Source organism: Dermacentor silvarum, chromosome 3 (genome assembly GCF_013339745.2).
Source record: "Dermacentor silvarum isolate Dsil-2018 chromosome 3, BIME_Dsil_1.4, whole genome shotgun sequence".
Lineage (NCBI taxonomy): Eukaryota > Metazoa > Arthropoda > Arachnida > Ixodida > Ixodidae > Dermacentor > Dermacentor silvarum.
Window position 1 is genome coordinate 188,147,811 of NC_051156.1, and position 14,964 is coordinate 188,162,774.

Genomic DNA, 14,964 nt, shown 5'->3' on the forward strand with positions numbered 1-14,964 from the left:
AGACAATATCAGTATAGTCTTAGTTTACGTTGCTTTACGTTGCTTAGACCTTATTCAACGCTTGTCTCGACGTTTGCCTCCGCCTTTCCGCCAACATCTTCAACGCATAACTTGCACGCGTCTCTTCGCCACGATTCTCCTCGCCCCCGGCGCTATTCACAAGATGCTGCTCTTTCGTGCAACAAGCGTCGTGCAACACATTCATGCGCGCGTCTCACTAAAGCTGGTTCATTATTATATGGTCTCACAGCAAGAGATCGAGAGAGTGAGACACTATTTCTGAACGACTGTCAAGACTCTTGTCCATCTGTCTAGACCCGTGGTCTGGACACAGTGACGTGTTTTATGTGGGCCACTAGCAGTGGCCATAGAGTAGGGCGCAGCTCTTGCGGTGGAGCGGTCTATCTCTCCCAGGTGTAGGGTAGAAAAAGCGGAATGATTGAGCGGTCGAGATTTATTGAAAATAATAATAATCACAAAAAAATAAGTTGATGCCACGCATTGTGGGAATCTACGTTATGAGAAGCATTTTGCACGCAGCTGGCTATGCAGCATTGTTAGCGCAAATCCAGTATTCGTGGGTGGGACGCGATTACAGCGAACTAGATCGAGAGAGTGCGTGTGCGTGCACGACGACAGCAACAAGACGTACGACGGTAATAACGATTGCATGGTTTGTACGAACGATCGAATTGATGTGAACGAGTGGCATGGATCCGTGTGCGAGATGGGTGAGAAATGCAGAAACTAAATGCTCACCGACGGCAGTACGTGGTCTCACCTGGAGGGCGCAAGTGGCTGACGACGGCGATACTGTAGCACAACCGGAAGCCCGTGTACTTTTATAACCATTCGGACAAGTGGCCGGGCCGTGATGACGCTGCGAATTCGGCGCAGCGTTGTCGTACTCGCACACTATGTGCACCAGCAAAAGAGCATGCAGGCCTCGATGCTTGATTAAGCGGCCTAGTAACGACGAGAAGGGCCGTGAAAGTCCGATACGAGCTTCGGGAGGAACGAGGCACGTTGCTGTCCGGCGCTGGAAACAAACGCTCGTGGGAAACTTGCTTTTTCAACCGCTGTTTGAACAGATGCAACCACCACCCTTCGTTCTACTGCCGAGATGCCGGCATCTTACGGATGCCACCTGGCTCGAACGCAGGTACGAGCATATACGAACACGAGCAGCCCACGTTAGTTGACAGCTTGGTCCACTGGGTCGGCATAAGTTCTTGTCATGGTAATAATGCCATGGCCGTGCATGCATGCCCTGGGTTTATGTCTTTCTTGTCATGCTTGTCATGACAAGAATCATAATCATGGCATGGTTTCACATAGACGTACCATGATATGCATTCATGCCAATTATTTTATGACATGCATGGCATGACATGTAATTAATGCTGCACATGCATGTCATGACACGCATATCGAGAATATGTCCAGTTAAAGAAATTCATGTTGTCATTCAATCCATTAATGTCATCTCATTTATGACATGAATGACATATATGCATGGCATGCCATCCGGTTTATGACATGATGTCATATATGTCAGGTCCATTTTCTAACAAGTTATGTGCCAGGAAATCTATGACATAAATGACATGATCGGCATGCATCACATGAATGACATGCATGTGATGCATGCCACGACGCGACTGTCATGAATGACATGAGGTGATGGCGCCGTGGTCGTCTCTTTAACTGATATGTATCAGGATATGAGTGGCGAGACATGCGTGCATGACATGTCATGACAAACGTGCGAGTCATTGATGCTCATGTCGATATGCGCACGTATGCGTCATTCATGTCATGGCGCACATGATATGTCATGACACGCATTTCTCACGCAAGAAAAAAAGATTGCTGAACATGAAAATGTTACGGTGACTTAATTGTTAACCGCAATGGACCCAAACAAGCTGGGAAAACCCAGTAGCTGATAGAAGGGAGTGCAGGGTTGCGACTAAAAACCTATCTAATGAGCTTTGTGACGGAATTGCAAAAAACGCGTCCTTTTTTTTTTCTGTCAGACAGAAAGATGAAATGAATAGATTAACAATTGAAGCCGCAAGAATCGAAAAGCTTGGTCTAGAATGCGATAGAACTTTGTTTATCAGGAAATGATAACTCACCGAATTCACTCTCTCTCTCTCTCTATATATATATATATATATATATATATATATATATATATAATTTATTTGTTTATTTATTTATTGCGGTGCACGCGTCGAAGTGCGACGTGTAGTCGCTCTGAAAAACCGGAATTGTTGAAAATCAGAATCGGAATTGTATAGTTTCGGAATTGTTCGCGTTTCAATTTTTAAGCATTGTGCAATATATATCGCCGATTTGCAAAGAAGCCTCATAGACCCCAGGAGAAAGAAGCTGCGCTCAAAAATTGTCGGATATCGCCGACGCTTTGAGCGATCTTAGCGGCTAATTGCGTTGGAGAAAGAAGCTCTCTGCGTTGCGGATCTCAGCCGCCTCGTTTCCTTTGCATCATCTTGCTGCGCATCAGAGCCGTTTAAAAAATGTCGGTACATTCTCAAGTTTCACCCATTACCAGACGCCATCTCAGCTGGCGCGCGCTAATTCGCGCCGCGCAGGTGGCAGCTGGTCGGGGCGTTAACCACTGATGGAGCGGTAACGCACCTTCTGGCGTCATTCAAACAAAGCGCAGGTTGTCGGTCGCGGCAGTGCCTCACGACCTCTGCCACCCTCCCCCGCGCACATACACAAATAAAAGCGAGAGAAAATTCTGAAATGTACTCACCAACTTAAAAAAAAAGTATATGGCTAATTAGTAATCAGCTATTGACCAAGGGCGGGTTGAGGGCGCTCCATGGGGGGCCCTGATGAAAACATCCAGGAAAGGAGAAATTAAGGGAGGGGCTCGCTGCATGGTTATATTGTGAGCGCTGAAGTGCTGGCATTCTCAGGGAGGGGGGGGGGGGGGGGGGCGTGGCTGAGGGTCCCCCCCCCCCCCCCCCCTTTGGATCCGCGAGTGCCACTGACTCATTTGAAAGTAGGTGTGTGCGAACATATTTGAAACTTTTAAATAACGAATCGAATAATATTTTTCTACTTGGTACGATGAAAACCGAATCGGATGGTCAGTTTATTCGTAAACACGAATATTTTCCCAATACTTTCCGTATGTTTGACACCGTCAACTGTACGGCGTAATAAGGCACAATATTGGACCGAAAGCCGCCGGTCCAATATTATGGACCGGTGGTGTACTAACAATATAACAGATACCTGTTTATAACAAATTTCGGAATATAACGAAGCTATATTTTTGTTTCAGATGTGACATCGTTATAACGATGTTCGAATGTATACTCGCACGTCCCTATACTTGAAAGGGGCACTAAAGAAAAATAAGTTGGGCTGTATTGGTAAATTTAACCTCTTCCAATACACAAAAAACTACAAAAATACAAAAACACACTCTTACCGTGAGAAGAGGCTTATCAAGCCAGAAAAGAAACAAGAACGAAAGACGAGTAGCGACGCCGTCTTGAAATTGCCGCATCAGCACGTCGTGACGTCATGGATTTTGACGTCTGCTGCGCGGGCTTTTGGCAAGGACAGACTATATCGTATTCTAATGGAGCTAAAGACTGGAACTTGAGACTACAGTCGAACCCGGAGATATCGAACCCACATATAACGAATTATTGTTTATATAGAACAGCTGTAAAGCTCCTTGGAAATTTCTGTATAAAAGTTTTATTTTATATATCTAATTACCTATATATTGAACTTTTTTTTGTGATCCCTTTCAGATTCGATATATCCGGCTTCGACTGTATATCGTATTCTAAAGGCCCGAAAAAAAAAAAAAAAGGTGCGAATATTTGAATACGAATCGAATAGTCTTACATCTATATTCTATTCGCATTCCACAATTCCCCATTCAACGTTGCCGAATAATCGTTTTGTTAGAATGCTTTGTAAGGGACAAGAGCTCTCGCAGTCTGCAGTTAGAATGACTGGTGCATGTGTAGACTCTTTCGCGTGATTCGGGCCAGCTAGAGAACCGCGGTTGTTGCGCAGACGATCCAGTTCATGAACAAAGGAGGAGGAGGAACGAATGGGGGAGGGGGCAATGCTGGACATTGTCAAATTCTGTAATGACAACATTTTTGAACCAATCAGAGGTGTCGTAGCTAATCCGCTGGGCGCCTCTGATTGGCTCAAAATGCCGCCATTACAGAATCTGACAATGTCCAGAATGGTAACAGGTCACTTAGCGCAACGGTTATCAGCCTCGCCTTGGGCAGCCTACGAATTCGCTGTCTCGATTTAGACACCGCAATTTATTATTTGGCCGCAACATCTTTTATAAATGGCCTGGAATGTGCGGGCGTGTTTACGAATGCTTCTTGTGTTAACAAATGTTGCCGCCGCCCCGCCTCCCCCAATTGGTCATCGTTCAATGTGCCACCATAGAGTTTCTCACTATAACATAGTGAGAAACTCTATGTGTGCCACGGCCGCTCGATCAAAATGTGTTTTTCATGCGTAGCATTCTGCATTCGAATTCAACCACTTTTTTGGCGGGCGAGCCTATCTCGCCGTTTTCGTGGACCGATCCCGGTAATCATCATCAGCCTATATTTTATGTCCACTGCTGGACGAAGGCCTCTCCCTGCGATCTCCAATTACCCCTGTCTTGCGCCTGCAAATTTCCTAACTTCATCACCCCATCTGGTTTTCTGCCGACCTCGACTGCGCTTCCCTTTTCTTGGTATCCATTCTGTATCCCTAATGGTCCACCGGTTATCCATCCTACGCATTACATGGCCTGCCCAGCTCCATTTCTTCCGCTTAATGTCAACTAGAACATCGGCTATCCCCGTTTGTTCTCTGATCCATACCGCTCTCTTCTGGTCTCTTAACGTTAGTCCTAAGATTTTTCCTTCCATCGCTCTTTGTGCGGTCCTTAACTTGTTCTCGAGCTTCTTTGTTAACCTCCAAGTTTCTGCCCCATATGTTAGCACCGGTAGAATGCAATGATTGTACACTTTTCTTTTCAATGACAGTGGTAAGCTCCCAGTCCGGATTTGGGAATGCCTGCCGTATGCACTCCAACCCAATTTTATTCTGCAAATTTCTTTCTCATGATCAGGGTCCCCTGTGAGTAATCGACCTAGATAAACATACTCCTTTGGAGACTCTAGAGGCTGACTGGCGACCCTGAATTCTTGTTCCCTTGCCAGGCTAGGGATCCCGGTAATAATGCAGTCCAAAATTATGCGTCACAGGGTATCTGCCATCGGGTTTGCTTGCTTTCGGTCTTGTATCTCACCATTACACTCTGCCTTATAAATACAAAAACGCTACAACCTATCATCGCTACACAACCATTGGCATAATGCTTCGGATTACGTAGATGTAAACTACACTTCAGTCTGCCAAATCTTTTTGAACGAGCGATCAGTGCGTAATCACGCCTAGCTTCTGCATCGGCACGACGTCTGGATCGGGTGGCGCGGACCGACCTTCGCGCAGCCCGATCTTGGTGTCCACAGCGTCAACATGGCCTCCGAATTCCGATTTCGGAGGCCATGGTACCGGCTCAGGAGTGTATCGTCTGTCACCAGATAGTGCCGCTGCCCTGACAAGACGGCGGAAACTTTAGGAGACGGAATAGATAGGCAGAATGCTAGATTGCGATATGGCAACACACAAGCAGCTCACACAGGCCACGGCCATGAAACTACGGCTGTCACGTTCCCTCCCATTGCAGCTTGCCCGACGCGGCAGGCCGCAACTTTTTTCTTTTAATCCAGCGGCCGTGCACAGGCTACGTAAACAATTGTCGCCACCCCGATTCAAGGGGGATGTCATTGCAGATTACCATCATTATAAAGAGATTTCTAGATTTAGGTTCTGTCAGAGGCATTTTTGGTCGTGACACCCAAAGAAATTGGCCAATGGCCACCACGTTTAAATATGTGCACGAATGACAAGTAGCGGGAATTCCAGAAAATTCGGGGGCAGCAGTCTTTCGAACAAAATTCACAGACTCCCGTTGCAAGTACGGTAATAATATGCTCACTATGCAGTTTTATTATTGCTATGGTTCAAAAAATCAGACACACAACACACATACTGCTATGATCACCTCTGTACAATACTTTTCTTCTCTTTATTTCATGGCGAGTACAGCTACAGAGCATTAGTGTAACAACTACACAGTGGCAGGGTCAGCATGCACATGCCGTGAAATGCCACGGTGCGTAAATACATTTTCTTGGATCGGCAAACGGCGACAGATATGCATAATCGACAGGCAGGTTGCCACTGCGACAGTGATTACATCCACAAAGCACTTTTATATATTCAAGCGATAGGAGACGTCGGTCTATGTGGAAGATGCACGCAGTCGTGCGTGTGTGTACTCACTTTGACGAGCGCACCACATGCTGTATGTATACAGACAACATGTGCACAAAATCTGTCAAAAAATGAGAAATGCTGGTTGTACAGGGGTTATAAAGGACAAGAAAAGGCCTCTATGTCTGCGATTCCATATTCGCCGAACGGCAGTGCTCATGCGATGCGAGTCCTCAAAGGCCAAAAAGAAAGACAATTCAGTTAAAAATCGCCACATTTTCGTGATAATGCAAGTTGTGCAGACGGAGGTTCATTTACCATATCACGCATATGCACAAAAAACAAGACATTTCAGAAAAATTAATGTGTAATGTGGCATGCAAGAGACAGCGTACAAGGAATAGTGCGTGCATGCACCTCACTTCTGTACATTCAGCCAGTTGCTACAATTTCTCCTGCCGCCTTGAGGAAAGGCGACAGATGTAACCCAGTAGACAAACATCTGTTGAACAGGTAGTAACTAGTGCACCTATGGCGTTAACGAGAGTCATAATCAGTTTTAACAAAATTTACATCTTCCCTCATGTACATCTTACACTGCCCAGCATGACTAATATACAACTCCAGAATGTCCACAGTAGACTCATCACCATAAGCAATGACACATTTGGCTGTTCAATTTGTGGGTTTTGTAAAATGCCCTTTGATCCATCCACGCATGTGTTCGGTGGAACAATCATTTTTACCTCCAACAAAAATAGTGAATCTACATCCAATGAACCTTACCAAGTTTCCTTTGCTAGACCTTAAATGTTGTTAAACCCTTCAGTGCAACGTTACACCTTGTGAACTACACCCTTTAAGGCGCAAGATCTAAATGTCGTAAAGGGGCAGCCTGGCATATGCTTGCAGATTTTCTTTAAAGGAACAAAATTCAGGGCACACGCAGCTTTACAGAAAGTACTGACAGCAGTCTTTTTTTTGCTGCTGTATTTTTGTTTTGTTTTAGTAACAAGCTACAAGTTCAGATTGCAATTGCAATCAGCATGTTGCAACAATGTGCTGCTAGATCAGTAGTTTTGACAGCTCGGTAGTTGGTGGCTGATTGCATTCACAATAGCAGTGCAAACAAATGGTAGACTATAGAGGATTTAAGAGAGCTAACACAGCCACTGCACTCGAAACTTTATTCAGAGGGAAAACTTCTATAGATATGTAAAGCAAGAATTTCATTAAAAACAAAAAGTGAGCAGCACACCAAGAACTTGCTTGTGCTTTTCATATCGCTTGATTGAACGACACACGTATCAGACAAGCATTTAAGATTTTACATAAACACAAGCCACAATTTTTTTTAATCGGCATAACTAATTAAGTGTTTGAACGGTTAGATAAAGAATAAAATTTTTATTGCTAGTCAGAATGTAACATTCCGCCGTGCATGTGTTCGTATAGCACTCATTCCTGTCAATAAAAGTTAGTGGTGGCTGCAACAGATGTGTTATCTTTTTTTATCTCTCCATTTGTGTACTGTGAGTCTGCACTGCTACTGTGAATGTGATGCAGAATAAATATTCTATATGTGTTTCTTGTCAACTGTACAAGTGCTAACCCATATATAGCCAACAGTGACCAAGTTAGCAAGGGTTAACAAGCATTCATTTCGCAAGCGTCTGAAGATATTATTTTCCGCGAAGTGCCGAGGCAACATTTCTCTGACAATCGTGTTTGATTATGTATACGTACATGTATATATATATATATAAAGGTTACGAAAATGTGGCGAAACTTCAGTCTCCTGTACAACACAATGCACGCCACAAAAGCAGCCACTGTGACAAGCGAAAGCGTGTATGCACAACAAATTCACAATTACAAATAACACAGTGGATTATTAAAAACAATACATGCAGTGAGTCACAAAAGCACATTAGCACAACTTGTAAATCAGAGATTAAAAAAAAAAAAAACGCAGCAGGAATAATAGCACAATTGAGTACTGTCATGAAATGGTTTCAAAGTGAGCTGGCATAAACTGAAAATTTAAAAGATAAAATAAAAATAATAATAATAATAAAGTGCCTATGGTGGAGCAACAGCATGACTGCAGTTTGGTGACCTTAGCCAAACTGCTATATATGCATACAAAATCACAATCATGAAAACAACAAAGCAATATGATAATGAGCAAACGGCAACAAATGACAAGTAATAATCACCATCATAAAAAAAAGAAAAACAAAGCAATGTAATGCATTACAGTCATATAAATACTCTGTGGTTGACAAAGAAAATAAGGCTAATACACGCTGACAAAACTTTAGCGTGCTTTGTTGTGTACATATGTTTGCGGTAAACACTTTAGCCTCGAGTGATAAGAAGGGATTCATTCAACAAGTAGTCTTCAACAAGAGGTCATCACAATAGCGCAATTATTTTTTTAAACACGCTGCATCACTTTGGAATCTGTTAAGTGTTCCTGCATGTTCAACTTTCGTGAGACCAAGCAGCTCTCGCAAAAATACACTGAAGTTGAAAGTGCACGGACAGGCATAGCTGTACGCTACACACTGGCTCTGTCCAATGCCTGCCTCCTGCGGACATTGTGAAAAATTCTGAACCAAATTTTTTAAAAATTTAACTATGAATGAAACAAAAGCAAACAGCACCCATGCACATCAAGCACGTGGAAAATACGACAGCCACAAATTTTTGAGTTCACTTTTTTCCCTGGTTCAGAAATATCTAAGCTATCTAGTCAATGAACGGCATTCATGCATATTCTGTCACTATCTTTCTGGGAACTTGGCGCTCTCTGTGATAAAGAACATCTACACATACTGGTTCAGAGATGTACATAGATGTACAAGCGCAGTGTCCTTTTGAGAAGGCCACATCACATGTCAACACACTTTACATTGCACATAAGCCATCTCTAAAAGTGACATGTGTGGCAGGAATGTGTAAAAAAATAAAATTTACCAAAATTCGGAGCACGCGAAACGTTACTAAGGGCAACGGAGAAAGAAGGAAGGACACAGTTACAGCACTTGCTGCTGCAAAGTAAAACATACTGAATATTAATTTTATAAGGATAAAATTCGCTTGATCCTGAAGCTGACTCGAGCCTATGCTTGTTTACACAACTGCTCTCAAGATGTTAAAACCAGATAAGACAGCAAGAACTCAACAATCTGCAAATAAAATAAAAAGCAACCGCCTTATATGCTCGCCTGTTTGGAAGAGATGCTCTCTGCTACAAATTCTATATGGTACAAGAAGTGCTGGAAAGGGTCACACCGTAGCATGTTCAACGTGCAGATGGCAGGGACGGTCTCTCTAGAAAGCCCTAAAGAATGGCCTAGCATTCAATGTAAACATTTTCTATAAATGCATCGCTCATTTCGAAGCAGCCCATTAGTGTTGCTTCACTGCTGAACGAAGAAATGCCATCCTCCCTCGATTTGGTAAGATTCAAACTTTCAGTCAAGACATGTTATTGTAAACATTAGGCTGCCTATGCCCCAATTCAGTACAAGTGGTAAGATCAGGTCACTAACAACTAGAGAAGGCCATAGAGGTGCCACATTACATTACTATCACATCTTAAGTATCTGTTAGTGAAGTGCAAATTACAACTGTCTCGCAACATCTGCTGTTTGCTCCGTTAAGTTACGCCTACTTTTCTTTAGCCCACAGTGATGATGGGAACAACATCATAAACTGCCCGCGATGGGAAAAGGAGTTGTACTAGATCAGACAAGAGTTCCTACCCACGGCCCTAACACCTTAACATACAAAACCTAGAAAAGTGGCACCACATTGAAGCTACGACAGGAAACCACTGTCATCTGCCACTAACAATGAGCACAAGCTGCTTGGTGGCTGCTTCAGCACCATTTCAATGTACAGGAAATAGAACGAAGCTAGTCAACGAGCCTTTTTCCTAGTCGTTAATTTCATCTTTCTTTGTCGTTAAGCTTGTTGCACCATTTAGAGTGTACACACATTACATGCTTTAAGGCTTGGAACTTTTTTGTTGGTAACACTATGTGGCGGTACGCAGCATCAGAGGAAAAACTGTTCCCTCAATAATAATGACGACTATGCATTGCGGGAAAAAATTACACCATGAAGGGTGCAATTATGTTAGAGTGATACACGTTACACCTTAGCCTACATACTGGTGGCACTGGTCATCATGCAAGTGAAGATCAAGCGCTGAACATATATACTAGCACTGGGCAGTCGTACTTCACAGCTTCTCCCGTGAAAACCCACCATCATTCACTGTGCAGGTGAGTTGCACAAGGCAACTGTCACCACCATTACGTTGGCATACTACAATGCAGGAAAGCAGGCTTAAAGACTTCGAAGAGAGTCTGCGGTGCTAGCAGCACTGGTCCAATTTTGCGGAACTACATCTACGGAGAAAAGAGAGAACCACAACTGCTGACAGTGATGGATGGAATGCACTCTTTTGTAGGTCCCTGGCGTGTCAGGACAATAAGGAAGAGAAGACGCCTAATACTATGATAAACACAGCAGCACTGGGGCTCTACTCGGCTCTTGACGATGAAAAAAAAAAAAAAAAAAGGACCCCAGAAGGATGCTGCGGCTTGTGGAGCAACACCACAATGCTTCTATATATATATGTGCACACGAACTCAACGGAAGGTGCTACTTGACAAAGGACGTTTTCCACTGGAGGGACTACTGCCTCTTAACTGCCCACACTTTGACGGCTGCTTTCATCGAGTGCGGCAGGTGCATGTCAGCGACTCTAAAATACAAAAACTGAGACAATAAAAATGCGTTCTGCATGTCCTTACACATGTTGAGTAACCTGGAACTACATTAAAAACCATTTCTAACTTGCCAAAAACAACCTGTGGGCTGCTCTTGCTAGTGTGAAACAAAGAAGAGAAAAATGTAACGAACTCTGGCTCAAATGATGCTACAAGGCTGCTTCACACACTTAAGTATCGTAGGAAAAGAACTGCTTCTCACTTAATAACAACGGCTTTGTCAGATACAGTTCTGTGCTACCTGTACTAGCACGCCAAGCTTTACGACGAACAATTCTCCACCACCCAGCAGCGACGGCAGATGAAGGCAACAACACGTAATGCACGCGTACCAGCAAGCTCGAGAAAGGCCTGCCACAAGAGTCTTGCACGGCCACACCCCGACACTCGCTCGCGGTAATATCTGCACGAGAAACTATCGCGGACTAATTAAAAAGAAGGCCTCCTTTGAGGTGTGTGGTCCACAGAAGGCAAGCCAGCCCAATCCTGTGGTCAAGTGCTCAAAACAGAACTGCCACGGTGTCTGCTCGTTACACCGATGGTACAACTCGTTACAGAGTGACACAAAGATCCAACACCTTTCGAGAACAATCGCGCCGCTTGGTAATTTCCTTAAACCAGACACTCAAAAAATGAGCAGGAGTGCTTAGTGAGCTGGCTTGGCCCTATTTTGGTCTGCCCGTGTTGCGGGCCCCGAAGCTCACACGTGGAATGTGGAGAAAAGGAGCCCAAGATGCCCTCGACTCCACCCATGCGTCGAGACACGGGCCGGAAATGAAACAAAGAACGAGTGAGATAATACAAGGGACAGCTACACACAATCCTCCAGCGACATCAGCAGCGGGTTGACGTACTCAAATCCCTCGAACTCCGACTGGTCAATCTTCGAGATGACTTTCCTGAAAAGAGGCAACAAATGTAACATAAGGGAAATGCTGCCTGGGGACTTGGAGAACCGTGACATCACAAAAGACTGATTACGAGCATCATGGCTGAAAATGAAGAAAAAAAATAATGTTCCCTTTACCTACTGAATCATGATGTGAGGGCTGCTTATGCAACATGCAATGGTTCACGTATAGAGATAGAACCATAATAATCATAACAACAACATTAGCAGCTCACATGTACGCACACAGAACAAACACACCAATTCGGCCTGCAAAAGTGACTGGAAAATCAAAGCTTTCACAAGAAATCCCCATACCAGTACGATTTTCATATTTTTAGCAAAGCAGCAGACACATTTGTACATGGCTACTGATCTGTTTTCTCTCCAACATTGGTTCTATATGTCCTCTTGTTTTCTTTCACAACTAACCGTGCGAACTACATGATCACATGATCCCATACTTGCTTACTTCTTTATGTAAATGTGTATGCATGCAAGCACACGAACATGAGTACCCGTCAGAAGCGCTAATCTGGTGAGAAAAAAAAAAAAAAAAAAGAACAGCACTTGTCTTGTCGAACACTCATTGCAAAGGAATGCCCGCGGCCAACAACACACCTGTTCTGCCGGGCGGTAGTGTTCCAAGTGCTAAGGAAACAAGTGCATTCCAGCCATCTATGGTAGCGGACAACAGTCTGCACTTGTGCGAGTTAGCCCTGATCTGGCTCGCTATCTAGCGACTATCTTGCATGTCGTGCAGACACTCGAAAAGCAGGTGACACGGCGCTGATAGAGTCGCTGTCTTGTATATCTTGCAGGGCACCTATTTGCTACGACGCATGCTGTTTATGTGCAGTCTGGCATCCTGGGAGAGTATTCAGTACATAGGGGACACAGGTGTAGCATTTGTCTAAATTTTCAAAGCTAATTCTGTGAGTGACAACATCTGTCGTAGGGCAGCGGTCATCTCAACCTCTGGTGCTTTGGAGCAGCGAGTGCTCTCCATGGGTGGCCCAAAAAGCAGGTCCAGCAACATGCGCGGAGGTCAAGGGATATTCGACAGCCACTTGACTAATCATAAATCGTCGTGCCATGTCTCTGAAAGATGTATTTGATTCCTAACAAAAAATTCTGTGGAATTTCGTAGTGTGCTCTTCTGTGAGAGGTGGCAATTGACTTCTGTAACCATGATGTGCATTTGCAATGCCCTACATGGTGTGTTACTGTTTTGCAATTAAAAACAAAAAACTGTGAATCATTACTACGAAGGCATTTAACTAATGTACATTTCTTGCATTTTCTCTTTCCTGATCGAGTTTTGGTAATTGTTGTGCAAGTGCTATATACCCTGCACACATTACGCTCTACGACAGAATGAAAAAGAAAAGCTAGAGCAAAATGGGTTGCTACATCCCCGCTTCTCACCCATTACTGCCTCTCTGCATTTTGCATATAGAGAGGATTGCTACAGTCCGTTATCATCCAAGTCGAGGTGATAACAACTTGTTTTGATCCCCAGTCTTGACACACATACCTAATTCAGCACCCTGTGTCAATCTTATCTTTACAGCCCTCTGCAACCAGGCTGCAGCACAGTGAAGTGAGTAAGCAATGCTAAGAGGGTGGCCTTCCCAGGCAGACAAGCACTTTGTGTTCCACGGGCAGGGTGACCTTTGAAGCAAGCAGTGATGACAATCTGCATGTACCCATCAGACACTGAACAGCCGCTGAGGAACTTGTTGACAATGAACCCAGGTGTGCTTTCGGGAAGGACACGGAATGACAAAGGCCGAGCTCGTGCTGCCTGGAGTTCAACAAGAACAAAGAACAGCAGACGCAACCATTTGTGCGAAAATCAGATTGGCTAGGCTTCTTGGCCAAGAGACTGCGTGACAATGTTTGTTGCAGCACTCGGGGACAAAAACAGACAAATAACTTCTGCTCGGTTACCTCAAGTTGGAAAAGGGATGTTGTGCAGAATAGAAGTCAATAAAGATATACAGCATTTCCTTGAGGCAAAATGGACTGCTTCGGCTGTGAGAAGGCCACAGACAATAAAGATGCAGAAACTCCAGAAACGTGCACCAGGTGTGATGCAACTGGTCTTCGGAGATAAGTGGGTGCATATCTTCTGCGAATGCTCTGCCTGCCTGAACGTGGTCCAACTAAAGCTTTGGGTGCTAGGGTTGGAAGACCCAGTTTTTGCTGCACCGAACCAGGTGGCAGCACTTGCCTGACAAAACAGTGGGCAGAAACAAGAGCCATGAGCGGGGCAGGGAAAGTGAAAGCATCCAACATGACCTCCGATGGCTCCCATGCCATGCCGCAAGCAACACACTGTGCCAAAACAGATAACGGCACACAAGAGATAAAAGGTTTCCAGAGAGGGCAGACAGGCTATCAGAAAGTGTGCGTGGTGACACATGGGAAGGTCACTAGGCAGATAAGGAGCAGACAGAGTGATAAAGAAGGGGAAAAAAAAAAAAGCCATGAAAGAAAAGCTAGGTGAGAGCAGGAGGTAGTTACAGGAAAAGGGAGCAGCTGGCTGCGACTTCTACACTTTTGTGGTAAGGTTTCTAAAGGCGATAAAGTGGCAGGTTCTCTTCAGAGCTTTTTATGTGGCCGCTTTCTAGCTGAAGTAGGCACTTCCTTTGAACTTAACCCACTCAGCACACCTCTAAATGTGCTATCTTTTCGAGTGTTTTGCGCTGTTAAAAATACAAAACACGAGCTGACACGTGAACACAAAACCTTCTGCAAGTGAAAGATGAAAGTTTTGATGCCGACCAGTGTCCCTCTCCAATTTTATGGGGTATATTGCTGGGCCGGTATTTTGTAGCGATGCCTTTCCGATGCTAATGCCTTTTCACACTTTTCCGCGCTTGGTCAGTGGTCAGAGCGACG

The 14,964-nt window shown here is 44.3% G+C and overlaps 1 protein-coding gene and 1 long non-coding RNA gene across 6 annotated transcripts in view; one reads left to right on the forward strand and one right to left on the reverse strand.

The window, feature by feature from the left end:
• Nucleotides 1-501: 501 nt before the first annotated feature.
• On the forward strand, nt 502-14,062 carry LOC125944110 (uncharacterized). Its single transcript, XR_007466133.1, has 2 exons — nt 502-1,162; nt 13,631-14,062. It is a non-coding gene; the product is annotated as an uncharacterized LOC125944110 (long non-coding RNA).
• The window catches only part of LOC119446275 (protein kinase C iota type), a 40,519-nt gene continuing 32,907 nt past the window's right edge, over nt 7,353-14,964 (reverse strand). For all 5 annotated transcript variants that reach the window (XM_049664050.1, XM_037710662.2, XM_049664049.1 and 2 more), the window contains one exon: nt 7,353-12,067. In XM_049664050.1, the coding sequence (XP_049520007.1) occupies nt 11,980-12,067 (88 nt within the window). In that variant the 3' untranslated portion in view covers nt 7,353-11,979. The remainder of the gene's footprint in view (nt 12,068-14,964) is intronic.